Source organism: Rhinoraja longicauda, chromosome 18 (assembly GCF_053455715.1).
Source record: "Rhinoraja longicauda isolate Sanriku21f chromosome 18, sRhiLon1.1, whole genome shotgun sequence".
Lineage (NCBI taxonomy): Eukaryota > Metazoa > Chordata > Chondrichthyes > Rajiformes > Arhynchobatidae > Rhinoraja > Rhinoraja longicauda.
The window spans coordinates 41442083-41465450 of NC_135970.1; the positions used below are offsets into that span (position 1 = coordinate 41442083).

General features: G+C 40.9%; 1 protein-coding gene across 2 annotated transcripts in view; it reads right to left on the reverse strand.

Annotated features, from left to right (window-relative positions):
• Positions 1-20713, reverse strand: part of dnajc24 (DnaJ (Hsp40) homolog, subfamily C, member 24) — a 51660-nt gene extending 30947 nt beyond the window's left edge. The window contains exons 1-2 of one of the 2 annotated variants that reach the window (XM_078414881.1): positions 20094-20713; positions 17124-17347 (exon numbers count right to left, since the gene is read on the reverse strand). In XM_078414881.1, coding sequence (XP_078271007.1) covers positions 17124-17228 — 105 coding nt within the window. In that variant the 5' untranslated portion in view covers positions 17229-17347; positions 20094-20713. Of the gene's footprint in view, positions 1-17123; positions 17348-19616; positions 19905-20093 lie in introns of those variants that run through there. The other variant, XM_078414882.1, reaches the window with a different exon arrangement.
• Positions 20714-23368: the final 2655 nt, after the last annotated feature.

Consider the following 23368-nt stretch of genomic DNA (forward strand, 5'->3'; position numbering starts at 1 on the left):
ATTAGACTGTGTTTGGTAACGGGCGGCGCGGACACGATGGGCCGAAGGGCCTCTTTCTGTGCTACAGGACTCTATGACTCTATTGGCAAGTACATGCAGAAAATCAATGATAAGGCATGTTTGATAAATTACTTTCACACCCTCCACCTCCACCAAAGAAGCTAAACTCCATCCAAACCAGGATTGATATATATTAAATAAAGGTATCACAAGAAAGAACAATGGAAAAATAGAATGATGGCACTGAACACTCATAAACTAACTTAACAGTGGAACTGAACCATTTATCAGTTTAGAGTTTAGAGTTGGAGAGTGGAAACAGGCCCTTCAGCCCAGAGTCCATGTCGACCATCGATCACCCGCTCACACTAGTTCTATGTCCTACATACAAGGGGATACAGTGTGGAAACAGGCCCTATGGCCCAACTTGCCCACACTGGCCAACATGTCCCAGCTATACTAGTCCCACCTGCCTGTGTTTGGCCCATATCCCTCCAAACCTGTCCTATCCATGTACCTGCTAACTTTTTCTTAAACATTGGGAGTCCCAGCCTCAACTACTCCTCTGGCAGCTTGTTCCATAGACCCACCACCCTTTGTGTGAAAAAGTTACCCCTCAGATTCCTATTAAATCTTTTCCCCTTCACCTTGAACCTATGTCCTCTGGTCCTCCTACTCTGGGCAAGAGATTCCGTGCATCTACCCGATTTATTCCTCTCATGATTTTATACACCTCTATAAGATCACCCCTCATCCTCCTGTGCTCCAAGGAATAGAGACCAAGCCTACTCAACCTCTCCCTATAGCTCACACCCTCTAGTCCTGGCAATATCCTCGTAAATCTTCTCTGAACCCTTGCAAGCTTGACAATATCTTTCCTATAACATGGTGCCCAGAACTGAACACAATACTCTCAATGCGGTCTCACCAATGTCTTATACAACTGCAACATTACCTCCCAACTTCTATACTCAATACTCTGACTGATGGCCAATGTGCCAAAAGCCTTTTGACCACCTTATCTACCTGCGACTCAACGTTCAAGGAACCATGCACCTGCACTCCTAGATCCGTCAGCTCTACAACACTACCCAGAGGCCTACCATTCACTGTGTAGGTCCTGCCCTGGTAAGACATCCCAAAATGCAACACATCACATTTCTCTGTATTAAATTCCATCAACCATTCCTCAGCCCACCTGGCCAATCGATCAAGATCCTGCTGCAATCTTTCACAACCATCTTCACTAGCTGCAAAACCACCCACTTTTGTATCATCAGCAAACTTGCTAATCTTGCCCTATATGTTTTCATCCAAATCATTGATCTAGATGACAAATAGGGTCCAGCATCGAAACATGAGGCACACCACTAGTCACAAGGTACTTTACAGAAGCCAATCAATCTTCAAACCTGCAAGTTTTTGGGATGTTTGAGGAAACCGGAGCACCCGGAGAAAACCCACGCAATCACATGGAGAACGTACAAACTCCACACCTGAGCTCAGGATTGAACCCGGGTCTCTGGCACTGTGAGACAACAGCTTTACCGCTGTGTCATTTGCCCCCGAGTGAAATGTGTAAAAAGCTTTAGGTCATTTTGCTACCTCTTACTTTGCATTTCCCACCAGAGGTAATATTCTTTTAAGAATACACTTAATTGCATTTTTTGAAATAAAATAATTTTAAAGCTTCAAATATATCGCCCTTCATCTTTTCAACTCAAAGAAATTGAAGACAAATAAATGCAATCTATTATCAATGTTATCCCTTCAGTCCTGACCCAGTATTATCATATCACAAAGGATTTGTGTCAAGCCTTCCATTCCCTGGCATCTGATTTGCATCATAAAAATCTCTCACTGAACCAATGGCACCTTCACCAAGTCTCTGGATCCACCTGGCTTAAATCTGATAGTCTTCACAATCTGAACACAGCATCCTAATCCTTCAATTAGAGTAAATTTTGGGGTGCCAAATACTAAATGTGAGGTTATCCACTTTGGTGGTAAGAACAGGAAGGCAGATTATTATCTGAATGGTGTCGTTAGGAAAAGGGGACGTACAACGAGATCTGGGTGTCCTAGTGCATCAGTCACTGAAAGGAAGCATGCAGGTGCAGCAGGCAGTGAAGAAAGCCAATGGAATGTTGGCCTTTATAACAAGAGGAGTTGAGTATAGGAGCAAAGAGGTCCTTCTGCAGTTGTACAGGGCCCTAGTGAGACCACACCTGGAGTAGTGTGTGCAGTTTTGGCCTCCAAACTTGAGGAAGGACATTCTTGCTATTGAAGGAGTACAGCGTAGGTTCGCGAGGTTAATTTCCGGAATGACTGTCGTACGTTGAAAGACTGGAGCGACTGGGCTTGTACACTCTGGAATTTAGAAGGATGAGGGGGGATCTTATTGAAACATATAAGATTATTAAGGGATTGGATACGCTAGAGGCAGGAAACATGTTCCCGATGTTGGGGGAGTCCCGAACCAGGGGCCACAGTTTAAGAATAAGGGGTAGGCCATTTAGAATGGAGAAAAACTTTTTCACTCAGAGAGTTGTGAAGCTGTGGAATTCTCTGTCTCAGTAGGCAGTGGAGGCCAATTCTCTGGATGCTTTCAAGAGAGAGTTAGATAGAGCTTTTAATGATAGCGGAGTCAGACGATAAGGGAAGAAGGCAGGAACGGGGTACTGATTGTGCATGATCAGCCATGATCACGGTAATTGGCGGTGCTGGCTCAAAGGGCCGAATGGCCTACTCCTGCACCTATTGTCTATTGTCTAAATAGTTATTTTGACAATCCCAACTATTTCTTGAGAACATTGCTTAAGAGTCTTAAAGACAAATCAACACTTTGTAATAATGATGGCTACATCCACAGGTACAACAGCAGCATATTTACTACTCTCTGCTGATTATGAACCACATGATGCATATTACGATCCTTGCAATGTGAGCTATGTGCACAAAATGACTCAAAATTTACTTTTCATAACATTATCATGTCTCATCTATCAGCTAGTCCTCAATGCCATACCAATCATGACAATTAAATTAATTAAATAATTATGATGTATATTTGTTTCATACTAGTAATACTGAATGGCAGAATATTGAAACAAAGCAGACAGTGCATCAGATCTTGGCAAATCTGAGGAACCTTTTACTTTAACCAAACGTGTTGCCTTAAATTACAACCAGAATGTTACAGAACAAAACATATTCTCATTAGTTACCTAGTCTATATCTTCCCATGAGCACACCCATATAATTTGATATTTGAAACCTCCTGTTTTATGCCTTTAAAAGCACCTTGAAATTCTATTTCACCAACTTCATGGCCCGTAGCTCTTAATTCTCTGTGATATTAAATTTATAGCCAATTTAGCTTGTTCTAGCTCAGGGGCTCATGCTTTTCCTTATCATTAGACATCTCATAATTCATGCTTTAACCTTGATTTATAGAGGAAAAACATATCATAAGCAACCCTAGTTATATTTTAGATATAGGTGAATCTACATTGTAGCTAATATTTGCACTAATTTTTCATAATTTATATAAAAAGAATGCACAAGCCCCAATACCTAATGCAAGGTCAACATATTTCTAATCAATGATGAGGCCCAGGATGTTGATAGAGGGGAACTTGCCATCAATGGCAATGCCATTTGGATGTCCATAGTAATGGTTATTTTCTCTTTTATTGATGATACTTATTGCCTGGCACTATTGTGACATGAGTGTCACTTACTATTCAACAGCCCACATCTCAACTGATTGTCTTACCGCGTCAGTGTAGCCTGCTACATATGCTGAAGGATTGCAAATGGAGTTGAACATTGTGTAATTATCAGCAGAATCCCCACTACTAACGTCATGGTTGAAGGTGGTGGATGAAGCAGTTGAAGGTAGTTAGGTGTACATATATATATCACTGACCCGAACAACCCCTACAGTAATAACTGACCTCCAATATCTAGAACCATTTTGTGTCTGGTGTGCTACCAGCTACTGGAGTGTTTCCTGTTGATGCCACATTCACATCTCTTTAAAATAGGTTCCACTCAAACAAGTGCTGCTTTGTCACAATACCTGTGGAACTTTACAGCACTCACATGCTGTGCCCTACTGTCATTGAGGATTAGATGTTGGTAAAGATTATTCCTACCGTTAGCAGTTTATTTATCCATTACCATTCTTATTAGGATGTGCTAGGACTGCAAACCTTAATCTGATCTATTGGATGTAAGATCATTTATTTCTGTCCATTTCGTGCAGTTTTATGTTGCTTAGCATACATCTAGCACTGCAGTCAATTCTAATTACCTGACTTGGTAAACTTTTATTAATGTATTAGGTACAGGTACAATTAAAGTCTTGTGCAGGAAGGAACCGCAGATGCTGGTTTAAACCAAAGAAAGACACAAAAAGCTGGAGTAACTCTGTGGGACAGGCAGCATCTCTGGAGAGAAGGAATGGGCGACGTTTCGGGTCGAGACCCTTCTTCAGACTGAAAGTCACGGGAGTGGGAAATGACAGATATAAACGATGATGAAGAGATATAGAACAAATGAATGAAAGATATGTAAAAAAGTAACAATGCTAAAGGAAACAGGTCATTGTTAATTGTCGCGAGGTGAGAATGAAAAGCTGGCGTGACGGGTGGGGGAGGGATGGAGAGAGAGGGAATGCAGGGATTACTTGAAGTTTGAGAAATCAATATTGATACCCCTGGGTTGTAAGCTGCCCAAGCAAAATATGAGATGTTGCTCCACCAATTTGCATTTAGCCTCACTCTGACAATGGAGGAGGCCTAGGACAGAAAGGTCAGTGTGGGAATGGGAAGGGGAATTAAAGTGTTTAGCAATCTGGAGATCAGGTAAAGCCAGCCGGTCTGAGCAAAGGCATTCAGCTAAATGATCGCCCAGTCTACGTTTGGTCTCGTCAATATATAAAATTCCACATCTTGAACAACGGATAGAGTTTGGAGGAGGTGCAAGAGAACCTCTGCCTAACCTGAAAGGACTGTCGGGGTCCCTGGACAGAGTCGAGGGAGGAGGTATAGGGATAGGTGTTGCATCTCCTGCGGTTGCACAAGGTACTGAGGGAGGGGATGGTTTGGGATGAGTTCATCAGGGAGTTGTGGAGGGAACAGTCTCTGCGGAAAGCGTAAAGGGGTGGAGATGGGAAGATATGACATGGTGGGATCGCATTGGAGGTGGCGAAAATGTCAGAGGATTATGTTTTGTATGCGACGGCTGATGGGGTGAAAGGTAAGGACTAGAGGGACACTGGGTGGCGGCAGCAGTGGCTGCCTCGCCAACAGTCTGTCTGTCCTTTCTTCTGTTTTTGTTGTTTTAAGTACGTGTTAAAGAGTATGTTTTAGTGTTCCTTGGTTTGTTTTATGAGGGGGGGGGGGGGGGGTGGGCTAGGGATTTTTTTTTTCAATCTCTTACCTCGACGGAGATGCGATTTTCTATAAACCGGCTGTTCCCTAACCGACCTGTGGGACCAGGCTTCTATACCTCATGGTGGGGATTCTTGATGATCGATGCTGTCTTTTTGAGGTAGAGCCTCATGGAGATGCTTTCTGCATGTAGAAATCTCAAACAGATATACTAAAACAATATTTATTACCTATTTGATGCTTAATGTATACTGAAATAGTGTAAAAAAAATGTTCAAATGAAATGTGGAGGTCAGTTATTTGCACCCAAGCATTCATCTACACCTTGCTCTGTGGGCACATGGGTTCATCTGGCCCTAATTAGATAAAATGTTCTGTCAACACTTTCATGCTTTTCTTTCTTTAATTGATCATCCTGTCAAATTAATAAGACTGCAGCAGGATCACAGTATTCCCCAAGCAACATAGCCTGTTAACTGCTGAGAGAATAAACTATTGAAATGTCACAAGGTAACTGTACCTGTCCAAGATTGGAAGCAGCACTAAAGGTTAATTACTTGCACTGCTTAATTCTATATTGAAATGGAGTTTTGTAATTTCTTGATCTATTTATAAGTGATTGAGATTGAATGTACATGGTCTTTTTACATTGAAACACTTTGTCAGCAACTAATTATTTCAGGGGATGCACAGACATTACAAAATCATTTTTTCTGCACAGCAAAATTCCACACATCAACTGAGATGACCGAGTAGTTAATCATGCATAGCTGATGTGGCTGAGAGAAGAAGGTTGACCTGAAGAAGGAGAGTTGTAAATCTGTGGAATTCACTGCCTCAGAAGGCAGTGGAGGCCAATTCTCTGAATGCATTCACGAGAGAGCTAGATAGAGCTCTTAAGGATAGCGGAGTCAGGGGGTATGGGGAGAAGGCAGGAACGGGGTACTGATTGAGAATGATCAGTCATGATCACATTGAATGGTGGTGCTGGCTCGAAGGGCCGAATGGCCTACTCCTGCACCTATTGTCTATTGACCAAGATATCAAGATTATTAAGCTCTTCCATTAGTTAAAAGATTTTACAGTATTTCCCCAAACATGTAACCTCTGTCACTTAAAAGGCCCAGGACTGCAGTTCCAAAGGAATATCACAACCCTCAATTTCCCATCCAAATGGCACATTGTTTGGATATTTATTATGCTTTTCCTGGATCAATGTGGAGGCTGCCCAAATCTTGGAATATTTGCCTGAAATTGCTCTACAAAAGTACCTTAACTATTGAAATTGCAATGTTTCAAAACAGACACCATGAACATAAGATAATAAGAACACAAAATCCATAGTACTTTCTATTTCACAATTACATCTGACATTCCATGTTCTGAATTATAAAATTAATGGCATAAATTGTTCAAAATGGATTTTAAACTTCGGATGAGGAAGCAACTTCGTGCTGATGAGAATGAGGGACAATAATGGGGACATTCACCACAAACCTCAGGGATTATATCGGAGTTTGCAAATGTTGCTGTGGACGTCCAGAAGGCTTTCGACAAGGTCCCACATAAGAGATTAGTATGCAAACTTAAAGCACACGGTATTGTGGGTTCAGTATTGATGTGGATAGAGAACTGGCTGGCAGACAGGAAGCAAAGAGTAGGAATAAACGGGTCCTTTTCAGAATGGCAGGCAGTGACTAGTGGGGTACCGCAAGGCTCAGTGCTGGGACCCCAGCTATTTACAATATATATTAATGATTTGGACGAGGGAATTGAATGCAACATCTCCAAGTTTGTGGATGACACGAAGCTGGGGGGCAGTGTTAGCTGTGAGGAGGATGCTAGGAGGCTGCAAGGTGACTTGGATAGGTTAGGTGAGTGGGCAAATGCATGGCAGATGCAGTATAATGTGGATAAATGTGAGGTTATCCACTTTGGTGGCAAGAACAGGAAAGCAGACTATTATCTGAATGGTGGCCGATTAGGAAAAGGGGAGATGCAACGAGACCTGGGTGTCGTGGTACACCAGTCATTGAAAGTAGGCATGCAGGTGCAGCAGGCAGTGAAGAAAGCGAATGGTATGTTGGCATTCATAGCGAGGGGATTTGAGTATAGGAGCAGGGAGGTTCTGCTGCAGTTGTACAGGGCATTGGTGAGACCACACCTGGAGTATTGTGTACAGTTTTGGTCTCCTAATCTGAGGAAAGACATTCTTGCCATAGAGGGAGTACAGAGAAGGTTCACCAGATTGATTCCTGGGATGGCAGGACTTTCATATGAAGAAAGACTGGATAGACTCGGCTTGTACTCGCTGGAATTTAGAAGATTGAGGGGGGATCTTATAGACACGTACAAAATTCTTAAGGGGTTGGACAGGCTAGATGCAGGAAGATTGTTCCCGATGTTGGGGAAGTCCAGAACAAGGGGTCACAGTTTAAGGATAAGGGGGAAGTCTTTTAGGACCGAGATGAGAAAGTTTTTTTTCACACAGATAGTGGTGAATCTGTGGAATTCTCTGCCACAGAAGGTAGTTGAGGCCAGTTCATTGGCTATATTTAAGACGGACTTAGATGTGGCCCTTGTGGCTAAAGGGATCAGGGGGTATGGAGAGAAGGCAGGTGCGGGATACTGAGTTGGATGATCAGCCATGATCATATTGAATGGCGGTGCAGGCTTGAAGGGCTGAGTGGCCTACTCCTGCACCTATTTTTTATGTTTCTAGACGAAATGTGTAGGAAGGAAATGCAGATGCTGGTTTAACCTGAAGTTGGACACAAAATGCTGGAGTAACTCAACGGGATAGGCAGCACCTCTGGAGAGAAGTACTGGTTTATGTTTCAGGTCGAGACCCTTCTTCAGACCAAAGGTTAGGAAGATTTGTCAATATTGCATGAATGTCTAATCATGCACTCATTCAGTATTCATCGAACCACAAGCCACAGCAATGTCTCCATTGCATTAGTTTTGGTTGAGGCTGAGGTTGAATATTGTGATGTGTACTTCTTCTTCTTTCATGTCCATCATCTGTGTTTCAAATGTTGACATCACTGTCATCGTCCGTCCTGAAAATGGCGCAAGCTTCCGGCGACAATCAGTGGGAGCCATCACTTGTACAGTAGACGATGGTGGTAGCAGCATAAGCTCAGGACACTTCCAGTTTCCAGCCCCACCACGTGGATGCTTCTGTTATGGGGCCATGATGTGTACTGAGATGCAGTGAAAAGCTTTTGTTTGAGGGTTATTCAACTAAATCAGATAATACTATCCATTAATACAATCATGCCATATGCAGGCACAACAGGCAGTGTGAAGAGAAGGACACCTGGGTGCAGAGGATAGACACAAGGTGTTAGAGTAACTCAGTGGGCCAGGCAGCATCTCTGGAGAAAAGAAATAAGCGATGTTTCGGGTCGACACCTGGGCAGTCTGAAGAAGGGTTCTGACCCGAGACATCACCCATCCTTTTTCTCTCCTAATCTCGGAGTTTTGGTCTCCTAATCTGAGGAAAGACATTCTTGCCATAGAGGGAGTACAGAGAAGGTTCACCAGATTGATTCCTGGGATGGCAGGACTTTCATATGAAGAAAGACTGGATAGACTCGGCTTGTACTCGCTGGAATTTAGAAGATTGAGGGGGGATCTTATAGAAACTTACAAAATTCTTAAGGGGTTGGACAGGCTAGATGCAGGAAAATTGTTCCTGATGTTGGGGAAGTCCAGAACAAGGGGTCACAGTTTAAGGATAAGGGGGAAGTCTTTTAGGACCGAGATGAGAAAGTTTTTTTTCCACACAGAGTGGTGAATCTGTGGAATTCTCTGCCACAGAAGGTAGTTGAGGCCAGTTCATTGGCTATATTTAGGAGGGAGTTAGATGTGGCCCTTGTGGATAAAGGGATCAGGGGGTATGGAGAGAAGGCAGGTACGGGATACTGAGTTGGATGATCAACCATGATCATACTCGAAGGGCCGAATGGCCTACTCCTGCACCTATTTTCTATGTTTCTATGTTTTAGCAGTACACCGCTGCACTCATGTAACTCATATTGTAAATTCTTACCATGATTCTAGAAAAAATGTTAATATGCTCTTGCAACTTAGCATTGTGAAAAATGCACAATTAAATAGTTGACTCTAAATAATGCTATGAAGTTATCCTATTGTTTAAAACTACAAAGCATCGTGGTACAGCTTTCATCACAGATTGCAAGAGTTCAAATGAAAAGATCATCACCCGCATCACCTTCTATGAACAACCAGGATGAGAAGATCTGCCCTTATGCCAAAAAATGTATATTTAAACAACTGTATGTTTAGAATAATTTACTTCAGAAATTATTTGAAAGCTGGCAGATAAATTCCTGAGAAGCAAGGGGATGAAAGATTACCAGAAGGCTGGAATGCACAGCTGAATTTACAATCAGATCACCAAAGATCTTATTGAATAGCAGAGGAAGCTTGAATGGCTGAGTGGTCTACTCCTGCTTCTGATTTGTACAGCATTTCATGACCAACAAATTCCCATTCTGACACTAAATGTGTTAAAAGTTCAGAACCTTCATAATAATTCAAAAATACTATACGTCATTAAGAATCATGTCTTCACCAGTATGCCAAAGGAGCAAGTCAATTTCTAGTAGGTTATGGGTTAATCTAGAAAAATAAAGCATGATATTAAACTAAATGTGACTCCTCACACTTATTTTGATTATCAAAATTCCCCAAACTAACACATTTTTTCCAGTTCTACATGTCTCTCTATCACAAGCAGTTGCTAATTTCACAAGTTTAAACAGAAGTGAAAACACAGACCGTTAAAATTAACAGTGAAATATACATAAAAATAGTGCAAAACTGGTCCACTAGTTATCTCAATTAAAGTCTAGATGTTGTAGATAATACATTTATAAAACATTAATTGAAGTCATTAGCAGTCTCTGAACCACATGAAACTGTACTCAACTGTATTCATCTGGAGCCCGCCTTAAACCATTGTAGCATAATTACTGGCTTTCATCAGTCTCGACCTCTTCCTCAGATCCTGAACCCACTAACCTAAGGTAGGAGATTATAAATCCCATCAACTGACTTGTGTACAAAACTACAGATTAATATTCGAGTGCAGAAAATAATACAGCACTGTTGAAGATCCTGTTTTTTTCTCCAAAAGAGACTTTAAACCAAGGCCTTGAAGATGGACATAAAAATACACACGGCAGTATTTCAAAGAAGGGCATCCAATTAGTCCCTTGTGTTCCACCTAAGACGAACCAAAGTCACTAAAATAAAATTTAGATTATCTAATAATAATCATCTTACTGTTTGTCAGAGCTCGCTACTTATAAATTGGCTTTTGCAATCCTCCTATTGGAAAAATATCTATTCTTCAAAAATACTTTACTGACTATAAGGTATTTTAACTAGTCTAAAAGGATCATGAAAGGACGACAGGCATCAGGCAAAAAAGGGCCAATTTAAGAAAAACAAATCCTGGCCCCAAACAATCAAATTCCTATTGTGTGGTTGTAAATCATGTATTTATCGCTCGTTAATTCCATGTCCATCGTTGTGGATCCCATGTCTTATTTATGACTTGCAACATGCATGAACATGCATTCCATTATCAAGAAAATACAATGTCATTTTCTTAACCGTTTTAATTTAGAGACTCAGCTAACTTAAAAGAAAAGTAACTCGCAAATTAATTAATTTTAAGCTCCAGCTTTAGAAGTGGAAATATGCCATTTATAGACAATAGACAATAGGTGCAGGAGTAGGCCATTCAGCCCTTCGAGCCAGCACCGCCATTCAATGCGATCATGGCTGATCACTCTCAATCAGTACCCCGTTCCTGCCTTCTCCCCATACCCCCTCACTCCGCTATCCTTAAGAGCTCTATCCAGCTCTCTCTTGAAAGCATCTAACGAACTGGCCTCCACTGCCTTCTGAGGCAGAGAATTCCACACCTTCACCACTCTCTGACTGAAAAAGTTCTTCCTCATCTCCGTTCTAAATGGCCTACCCCTTATTCTTAAACTGTGGCCCCTTGTTCTGGACTCCCCCAACATTGGGAACATGTTTCCTGCCTCTAATGTGTCCAATCCCCTAATTATCTTATGTTTCAATAAGATCCCCCCTCATCCTTCTATATTCCAGTGTATACAAGCCTAATTGAACATGGTATTAAACTAAATGTGACTCCTCACACTTAATTAGATGATCAAAATTCCACATCAAAATGTATATAAATCATGGAATTGAAAATAATTAAATGAGAGTAAATTAGAGGATTATAGTCTCTTCATATATTCAATATTCTAAAATACGCAAAGTAGATGCTATTGTAACCTGCCATGCAAAAGGTCAAGGTGTCTAATTACACGCAAAATGGTACAGATGGAAGAAAATTTGAAGTACATCACATATTGACCCATTACTCTATCTTCCTCTGGAAGCCAACAATTATCATCTTGTTGCTTCTATTCTCTTTTTCTGGAAGCCAACTATTATCTTTTAAAGGCAGAAGTGGACAACATTGCATAAAAAGGACACCTAACTGAGGTTGTTGAAATATTAAAAATAAAAAGCTTTCTGAAATTGTTACTTATTTTTGTTTAAAGTACATTTTAGTATGTTAAGACTCATTTCAATAACTACCTGTATTATGCCTTATTGTCTATGAATTTGCAACCGGAAGCATGTCTTGAATAAAATCAAGAGCATGGTATTCTTTTAAACTTGATGTACAGTGATTGCACTGATCTGAACCCCAAGGATTCTGAACCCCAAGGATGTCCTCTCCCAGATTTGATCTGGTAATAAAATGTCCTTATACATTGAAACCTCCCCACACCAGAATTAAACTGCTGTCATGCATAATTCATTTCAAATCACAAAGAAATGCCAAAATAATCACGAAACAAGCCACCAACTGATCAGACCTTGTAACCAGCATCAGTAGAAGGCATATCTAGTGTTTGGCATTATCACAGTGGGCAGGTTATTTCATTCCTAATCCAAAGGCAGTTAATAAATTATATTCTTGGTGCATCCAAACAACAATATTTTACCAAGATTGTAAAACCCATAGCTGGGATAAATAATATCACACTACTGCCACCTAATGCCTGTGGAAAGCAGGGATAATTTTTGTAATAAAATAGGCTTGTCAGATAGGCTTATACCATCTTCTTATGAAAAATGTTCTTTAATTGGGATCTGGGTGAGCCTTGTCGTTAGTTACTAAACTAATCATCAATACAAGGCCTCTCAGGTATTGAATGCCTGACTTATGGACACACATATATACAACCAGCTCGCTTAATATCATTAAATTCACAAGTCCAATGGACATTCATACTTTCATTCATTTGAACAGCAAGACTAGTTTCCCCATTTCTTCTTGTTTAGTAATTGTTCATTCTAATCAGTCTATGTGCTATAGATGTATCATACAATTCTATAGAAACATGGTTACCATATCTAGTGATTTGTTTGTATTTTCAGTTAGTTACAGACAAAATCAATTTATTTGTAAAAACAAAATCTGTAAAAACTTAACTTGCTTGTTACCTGTGAAAAGTTTGTAATTAAAGAAAAGTGGTTGTTCTGCCTGACCAGCTACCACCCAATTTCCCGAGATTACAGCAAGTTTTCAATGAATTGGTATTTTCTTCCAGATGCGTTTCCTCATATATTTCATGTTATTGACTTTGCAAAGTAGGTATTACCATAACCTGCATTGCAAATGTTTAAGGTGACTAGTTCTACACACAAAAAGGTACAGCATGGGGAAAAAAATTGATACTACACTACCACATAGATTCAGTTTCTCCATGTGCAGCACATATCACATGGACCTAACTGATGTACATGCATCTGACACCACCTAGGCCCAAGAGTGCAAACATATACAGCATCATAAAGATGCAGTAGCTGTATATGTGCACTCACCAGAAGATTCACAAAAACTCAACGCCATGCAGATCCACCAGATGCTTAGATGCCCAAACGCTCAACTGTTTTAGCTACAAACTGTGTTGTACAACTAGACTACTTGACCAATGAATTATAGATGCTCTCAAAGTTAAACTTCTAATCTGATTGCAGTTGGTGGCAATCATATTCAGAGATACATCGTTAGATTATTGCTAAAAACTTTTTTTAGAAACAGTAAAAGTGAATATTCTGAATTTAAGGATAATAGCAAATAAAACTACGGCTGAAGCCAATCTTTTCATGCTGATAATTCACTGCATTATGACTCAATCTCAACAATGTGTTAATTATTTCAGAAGTCAATATATTAGGTATTATTTTAACTTGTTACTTTCTAAAACAAAGTTTTTAAAAAAAACGTGATTGAAAAGTACTGATAATCTGTAAAGCACAAACCAGATATAAAAAATTGTATAAATGCAATTTCCTGCTTTCACTTGACTCAATAAACTAATTCCTGCCTAATTATTTAGGTCAAGTCAAAGGACTGGAACCATTAAAAGATGTTCAAATAGTTCCCACTTCCCAGTCAACAACCCTGCCTCGATGCCACCAACAGGAAAAAAAAATTGGATTTGCATCTTATCATCATTCTTGCTGTTTGCAAATATTCTGCACTTACTTATCGAACAATTCATAGCATGCAAGGCACATTTACTCCAGAACTGAGGTACCAAATAATATCATTATAAATGGAAGTTAATTAAATCATCAGAAACTAAATGTAGATTTTACATGCTTGGTTGTATGAAGTAGCATGGATTAATTTGTTGTGACAAAGAACATATAAGCTAATCCACATAAGGAACAGAGAGTATATTGGTTGCATTTTAAGTTATAAGCATTTCAAAATCTCAGATATAATAGAAACATGGTTTCAGTCTTCAGGAGGTCTGAAGAGTCTCATTTTAAGCAGATAAACACAAAGGTTGTAGTGCCACTGCTGTCAACGTTGCCTGAATAATCACATTTTGCCCCCCCCCCCCCCCAGCAGATATTTCTTTAGCTCATAGCGATGTGGGAGCTGTGCAGAGAAAGAATAGTTTGAAATTATTAAAAGGCAGAAAGCTACTTATCAAAGCTTGGGATCATTAATCAATGTTTACATTTGGCTCATTTCCTTGAACAAAACACCACAAATTAGGCACTACTATAATGTTTTAAAACAATTAACACATGAACACACTGTAGGCTTGCTAATCTGTCAACAGACAATAATGCCTGGAGTCAAGATCAAAGATATGTAAATAATATATCATACTCTCATTGGGTGCTAAATTATTCCATGCATGTTTGATTATGAGAAGAGAGTGACCACAGTATGCTAGAAATTTACACAGAATTTGAAACCAGGGTCTTACATCTGAACAATGGAAACTGAAGATATGAGAGGAGAGCTGGTTCTGATTGATTGGGAAATTACATTGCTAAGTATGATGGTGGATAGGTAATAGCTAATATTGAAAGAAATAATACATTACTTGTTGAAAATATATATTCCTTTAAGGGACAAAAATCCAATTGCAAAAGTGAACCATCCATGGCTGACAGACTAAGTCACAGATAATACTAACTCCAAGGAAGAGATTTAAAGATGTCAGAAAGAACAGTAGACTTGAGAACTGGGAACATTTTAAGAACACCATAAAAAATATCCAGGAAACTGATAATGATAAAAGCTGGCAAGGAACATAAAAACTTACCATAAGAGCTTCTGGAGGTGTGTAGAAAGAAAAAAAGAGAAGCAAGGGCAAACGTCAGACCCTTACAGTGGCAGGAAAATTTATAATGAAGAATCAGGAATACAGGAGTGAAACACTACGTTGTCCTTCTTTTGATATAACACAGTAAACAATCTAATAAGCTTAAGGTACTGAAGGAAATATGTACTAGAGAAGTTGGTGAGACTAAAAGCCGATAAATCACAAGGACCAGATATTCTACATACCAGAGTTTTGAAAGAGGTGGCTGTAGAGCTTCAGAACGTTCTGGTTACCCTCTCCAAAGTTTTATCGTATCTGGAATTGTTGCTGTGGATTGGAGCGCATCATATTTGGCGCTACTGTTTTTAAGAAAGGAGGGAGGGGAAAAAAGTGGGAACTACCAGCTTGTTTGCGTAATACAATTAATTTAATTAAATAAAATATAATTAAAGGTGTCGTTGCAGGCTACATTGAAAAGAATGGTAGAATTATCAACATGGGAGTTTTGAAAGGGAAAAAAAAAATTGCCAACCTAACTAAGTCCAACATCTGCCTATTAAAAAACCCTGTTCACTTATATCAACCTGCCATATTTTGTACTACCCCGACTCTATTCCAGCGTTCCATCTCCCACACCACCCCCCCCAACCACTCAGAAGGAGGGTCCCGAACTGAAACGTCACCTATGAGATGCTGTCACACCCGCTGAAGTACTCCAGCACTTTGTGTCTTCTCTTAACTAATTTAAAATTTGGCTCTGTTTGCTTTATTTATTGTCACATGTACGCTGAAATTTATTGAGGATGTGTCTGGTGGAGTTGTTTTCAGACAAGAAGTAAAGACGGGACCGTTGGATTTTCAATAAGATCACACACAGTAGCTTGGTCCACAAGTTAGAGCACACAAAGTCGGGTTAGTATACTCACACGGGCAGAGAACTAATTCTCCAATAGAAATCAAACAAAAACGTATAAATCTAATCAAAATCATGAAAATCAAATTTTCATGTTGCAAAGCAAGGGCACAGACAGACAGATGTTAGTGCATCTATCAAACTGTTCCATTGTTGGATTCCATGAGAGGTCCGACGGTGTAGTATAATCATACAGGAATTTCTCAGTTTTACACTGGAGAATCTGCTTCTCTCATCCAATGCCAACTAAAATTGGCATGGCTCGGAATCCCCACTAATCACTTGTTATTTATTATTCTTTAATGTTTTAAGAGGCATTCAGCACAGAAGCAGGCCTTTGGCCCGTGAAATCCATGCTGTCCATCAAGCACCCAGTTTCACTTATCCTATTTTATTCAATTTACATTTCCATCAACTCCCCCAGATTCCAGCACTCATCTGCACATTCTGGGCAATTTACAGCGGCCAATTAACTTAACAATCTATATGTCTTTGGGATGTGGGAGAAAAATCAGAGGACACAGAGGCAACCTATGCTGTCACCGGGAGAACGTTGAAATTGCACATTGACAGCACCAGAGATTAGGATTGAAATCAAATGACTGGAAATATGGCAGTAGCTGTACTGTTGCACCACTGGATAGTTTATGTTTTTATTTCTAACGAAAGCAAACTAAAGGCCTGAAGGTCTGACGAAGGGTCTCAACCCAAAACATCACCTATTAATTTTCTCCAGAGATGCTGTCTGATCCGCTGAGTTACTCCAGCTTCTTGTGTCTATCTAAAGGCCTCTAAATAAGATTTAGAAACAGTTAAATCACTGTTCGAGGAACAAGGTTTCATTCATAGCTATAACTACTGTTAAGGCTATCAGATTGTTCGAGAACAGGGCCTTAGACTGCCTGAGACCTAAGGCTTTCCTCTTTCTCCTCAGGTTGATTAATGGTCAGAATCCATACAAGTTCAGATAGGCAAAGATCATGTTTGCCAAGCTGAATCCAGTTCAAGCTAACCAATACTTTGTAGGCCAAATCCATTTAATTTGAAAATACATAGATAATTCCTATTAGATCAATTCTTTTTAGTTACTAAATGCACAAAAAATAGACTCACCAATAGGATCAGTCTCTGGTAATTCTGTCTCAGCTCCTGTAGACTGTCTGATGGATCAGCTCCCAGAATTTTATACCACTCCTTTTGAAGAATATTTGAACTCATACTGCTCTAGGTGCTTTCACGTGCACCTATTTTGTTCCCAGGAGAAAAATAATTGTGATAATGGATTGAGGCGCTGTATATTTAGTCTGTATAATTGGCGTAGAAAAATATGAATATACCTAAAGTAAATGACAAGAATGATAATGAGCAATATAATAAAGCTAAAGTAGAAAATTATCATAATTACAAAAAGTAGTTTTATGTTGAGAGAATAGAGGAAAGGTTTATGCAGAGGAAAATTATTTCAGATGACATGGTGGCGAGGCAGTGAGTGTTACAACCTCACAGCTCCAAGGATCCAGATTCAATCCTGACTTTGGATAGTCTTTGAAGAGTTTGTTTGCTCCCCCAGTGACTGTGTGAGATTCTCCATTTTATTACACATCACAGATGTCCTGGCACGTTAACTGGTTACTTTAAACTATCTCTTACTGTACAGACAGCTGTGGAGGCCAAGTCACTAAGTATTTTTAAAGTGGATATGAAGTTTCTTGATTAGTAAGGGTGTCAAATGTTACAGGGAGAAGGCAGGAGAATGGGGTTGAGAGGGAAAGATAGATCAGCCATGATTGAATGGCAAAGTAGACTCAATGGGCCAAATGGCCTAATTCTGCTCTTATGAATTATAAGAAGTTAATGACAAAGAGAATTAAAATTAAATTGGTGGACATGTGTGAAAGACAATAAATTGCAAGATAAGATAAGGGGTAATTGGTTAATGGATTTGCTTTCCTGGAAACCACCATGAACCCAGTGGGCAGAATGGCGTCCTTCTGTGTTATTCTCCTTCCAAAAATGGGAAAATTCCTAATTGGTATAAGAATTCTCCATATTACTTTGTAAATATCACAACTTCCTCATCTGATTTTTGATTAAACTCTAATAGCATATCAAGTGCTCGATTTAAATTTTGATTTTCTTTCAATAAAATGAATACCGCCTCCTACCCAACTACTCCTGTAAGTCAATCAAAATGAAAACTGTTAGTGGAGATATGAAAATAGAAAATGCTGGAAGTATTGAACAGGACGAAACGAAAATCAGGTCAGGTCAGTGATCTTTGGAATTTTTGTTTCTCTCTCCACAAATGCTGTTTGACCTGCCGAGTATTTCCAGCATTTTCTGTTTTAATCTGGAGACATGGACGGGTTCATATCCCACCATTGTAATTAGAGGCTTTAAATTTAAATAATTAAATACATGTGGAATTTAAAATGAGAACTACTGAATTATCTTTCATTTTCTGTGTAACATGACATTCGCATAAGTGCTCCACTTATTAGTCCCCCTATTAATTGTGAAAGTGTCATTGGAGCTTGTGGGAGGAATATGGTACTGGCATTACTTTGCAAATATGGACACCTAATGATTATTCTGCTCACTTTTCAGCAATCATTACTCGCCTATCTTCCCTGACTTTTGTTGTTACTTCGATTCCTAAATAGGCAGCAGGTAAATAAAACTTGTGATTTGGTAACAAAGTATTTTCATAAGTGTCTCTTGATAAAAAACAAATTATGCAAACAGACCCATAAGATATTTAATCTGCATAATTCAAGAAAATAGTTAACTGTCACATCAACAGGACATGGAAGGTAGCCATTTGGCTCATCAAGTTTCTGGTAGGTCTCAGTGTATTTTCCCCATGTACCCAATTCTCTCTCACAATCCCATCAAATTCACCCTGATTCGCCTATCATATTAGTGATAACTTACTGCAATTGTACTCATTCAAAAATGGTTTTCCTTATCAAAGCTTCAACTTTTAATGCAATGAAACATAATATGACATAACTAAGTAAAAATTGATTCTAGGCCTTTCTCTGCTCATTCATTTGAACCCATTGGTATGCACACGTATACCTCAAAATTAAGCCTTGTCAATTACTTAGTATATAATTTGCAATAATTTATATCAAATGCAAAGTTCTCCTTGGTGCAGTTATTCTTGCTGCAGTTAGTAAACAGAATCACATCATACTTTACAATTCCAAAACATAATCTAACATGACATTTGAGAGCAAAACTGGGGAGAGTTGTAATGTCAGGAGAGCCACCTTTGGATGTTCAAGATCAGGGCTGACAGAGGCCGTTGTGGTTAATTGTACTGAGACAGCCAGAGTTCTGGACCCTGATCCATACAAATGGATTCAAATTCTATTCAAGTTATTAAATAAAACAGGCATGACTTGCATAAGATGTTTGGACAAATATATGGATAGGAAGGGTTTGGATAGATATGGACCAAATGCAGGTAAATATGGCTAGCCCAGAATGTCACCTTGGTTGGAATGGCCAAGTTGGGCGAAGGGCCTGTTACCATGTTGTATGACACCAACATCTGGGATATAAAAGGAAAATCCACTCATTTGCCATTTAAAAACCTACTATTCTATTCATCAGTATTCATCAAAATCTGGCCATTATCCCCCTCTTGTCTGGTCTCGCACATACGTGACCCCTAACCAGCTCTCCAGGGGTAATACGAATGGACCATAAAGGCCGGAATCGACAGCGATATCCACGTCCAAAATACACGGTTTTAGAAAAGGAAATGGGGCTGGCACAAGAACCCCGGGTTAAGTGCTCAACACAAGTCAGATCCCGCAGAGGAAAAACCGTTCATCCGCATGGAGTGCGGATTTATTTGGATGCGGGTCACTTGAGATTGATAGAGTGATCTAACATGGAAACAGACCCTTCTTCGAACCAACTCGTCTACTATGCCGAACAAGATGCCCAATTAAACTAATCGCGTTTGACCCATAACCCTCTTATCTTTCCTCTCTTAACGGCGAGAAATGTGCATGGGTCGTCACATGTGGGGGGAGATATTTTATTTTTGGTGCTTTGAGTTTCGCTCACTGTTCACTCAGCGCTGATTCCTCCATGCACTCGCACACCGAACAGCGTTCGACCCTCCTTCCAAATGGACTCGGAGACCACAGCACAGGCCCGCTTAAAAACGCACGAGTGGTCGGAACCCACTGCCTGGCTTCAGAGGCTCCGGGGGAACGCGCTTGCTCGGACAAAGGCCGGGAAAACCCTTCAAGCGTCAGATGGCGTAAAGTAAAGGGGCGGCCGTTGGAAGGCAGCGTAGGCCGGGCCGGTTGAACCCGGCGGCAGAAAGGGGGGGGGGACAAGACACAAAATGTAGGAGTAACTCAGCGGGTCAGGGCAGCATCTCTGAAGAGAAGGAATGGGAGACGTTTCGGGGATCGAGACCCTTCTTCAGGCAACCCGGCGGCAGAAAGGGGGACTTCCCGGACGTTGGGAGGAAGGCGCGCGCACGTTGGAACGGTGCGCGCCCCCCCCCCCCTTCCTCCTTCGTTTCCAACGCTCTTCGCCCCCTTTTGACCGCCGGGTTGAAACGGCCGTGCCCGCGGTGGCGCGCGCCCGGCCCGCGGTGGAAGGGACGGCCATAACCGTTGGGACGTGGAGTGGTGGGGACGGCCGTTGGGACGTGGTCCGGGCGCGCGCGGAATGGAGGGGACGGCCGTTGGGAACGTGGCCCGGGCGCGCGCGGAGTGGAGGGGACGGCCGTTGGGACGTGGTCCGGGCGCGCGCGGAGTGGAGGGGACGGCCGTTGGGAACGTGGCCCGGGCGCGCGCGGAGTGGAGGGGACGGCCGTTGGGAACGTGGCCCGGGCGCGCGCGGAGTGGAGGGGACGGCCGTTGGGACGTGGTCCGGGCGCACGCGGAGTGGAGGGGACGGCCGTTGGGATGTGTTCCTCGCGCGCGGAGTGGAGGGGACGGCCGTTGGGAACGTGGCCCGGGGCGCGCGGAGTGGAGGGGACGGCCGTTGGGAACGTGGCCCGGGCGCGCGCGGAGTGGAGGGGACGGCCGTTGGGAACGTGGTCCGGGGCGCGCGCTGGACCGTTAGGCGACCTTGCCGCGCCCCGACAGGAGATTGGAGTTGAAAAAAGGGTGGACGGTGAAAGGTGGACATTAGTCAGGGTCCAAGTGAAATAGGGACGTGACGTGACGGTAGTGCCTTGGGAGGAGGAGGAGAGGAGCTGGAGTATTTTAAAAACAAGCAATAGTCATTCCCCCCCCCCCCAAAGGAATGGGAGAAATGGCGTGGGAATTAGAAACTGAGTATGGAATACGGACATTTCCATGGACAGGAACGTTTCTGAGCAATGTGGACCAAACGTGGACAAATGACAGTAGGTGGGACATCTTGGTTGGCAGGGATGAGTAGGGCCAAAGGGCCTGTTCCTGTGCACTATTTCAGTGAATGAGTGGACAACAACTGGAACTTGATGATGGAATCTAGTGGATATTCAGCAGGACAGTTGATAAATTCACTTGCTGAATGGTCACTTAATCGTTTTATATATTTTAAAATTGCTAAGATGTTTCACTTTCTCTTTGAAGAATTTCCACTGTACTGACCTGATTAAATATAACATTTTTTGCCAGGTTGGGAGAAATAAAGCATGTTACATCAACATAAATCTGCTTATCTATTTATCAAACCAAATTTCTTGATAAATCATATTTAACAGTTGAAAAATAAATCTTTTATTGCCCAAATGGATAGTTACAGAATGCATTGACATGATGTTTTAATAGAATCTATTTTGGAAATCACACTAGTAGAAGAAAGGTCTCGATCCGAAACGTCACCCATTCGTTCTCTTCTGAGATGCTGCCTGACCCGCTGAGTTACTCCAGCATTTTGTGATACCTAGTATTCTCAAGAATCACTGATAAATGTCTGCATCTTGCTCAGGTGATCATTGAATAAGTTTTAGATTTAAAGTGCTAACAGAGAAATTTCATAAGCAACATAATTTTATGTATTTTGAATAAGCTAGCAGCTTCTCTATGGTACCATATCAAGAGGTCTGGCAAAATAGCATGTAAATCCTGTATATTCATTCTTTTTTTTAAATTGTGCAGGTATCTTTCTGCTAAAACAAAAACAGACTGTGTTTTTGGCAGTAAGGGAAATGTTTAAAATCTCCAAATATGTATGTACCTATTTGATATACGACAAAGAGAAATTGTTTAGCTACATTTGTCTCTCAGATTTTATTTAATTTCCTGTCTTACAACCTTGTGACAGGTTGAGGCCATCACTTCTGACCATGATGTCACTGGAACAGAACTTTATGACATCATAGCAGATAGAGACTTCATGAAATATATGTACCCAGTTTGCCTTTAGAGAGTAGTTGAACAAAATATACAGGCCATTAAATAAGCACTCCAAATACTGGTAAGTATTAAAATATACAGCATTACCGCATTTAAGATTTATTGTAAATGGGATCATTAAAGCCTGAAGAAAGTTCAGAAATGATTTCAAAGGTTTAGTTAGCGTTGATTCCTGACAACATTCCTGTGGGTGTCAAAGATCCCAAAAATAACAAAAGAGGGATTCGAAGCATGGAAAAGAATGGGGCAGGTGCAATGTCACGTGTGCATTGGTTTGTGGTAATCATATTGTACCTGGGTTTAGTGTTGGTTTTAATGCAAGTAGGGATGATGCAGACTTGCATGGTCCAAACTAAATTTGGCCTCAATGATTATCCGCGTGGAGTTTGAATGTTCTGCTCATGACTGCACGAGTTTCACCTCTGGCAGCTCATTCCAAATACCAGCTGTCGTGTAAGGTCTGGGCTTGAAGGTGCAGCCTGATCCAAACTCTGATGGACATAGACCCTGTACCTCAGAGACCATGGATAAAAAAAACTGAGGGACAGCAGAACATATCTCATGTACTGGCTAATTATACAGAGAAATGAGCAGTTTATCTCAACCATGACTCATTAATGTAACGGTATTCCAGGAATCTTCTTACCATTGATTGGGTAATTCCATAAAACATTAATCATGGCTATGCAAAGAACTTAGGCTGTCCTTGGCCATAACGATGAAGACTCCAAACACCAGTCATCCGTCACACACCACAACCTCCAGTATTTATCATCCTGCTTTCTTATAGCCAAGTGTGCATCTACACAGGGTGAAGCAGTGTGTCGTGGCCTTCACGTGCCAGAGGTCATCAGGCAAGAGCATCTCTACAGCCAACCTAAGTATTTAAGCAGCATGCCTCCAACTTTTCTAATGTCAAAGGCGTTGTACTGCATATGAGTGATACAAGAGGAAACGTCAAAGATTAAAATGATT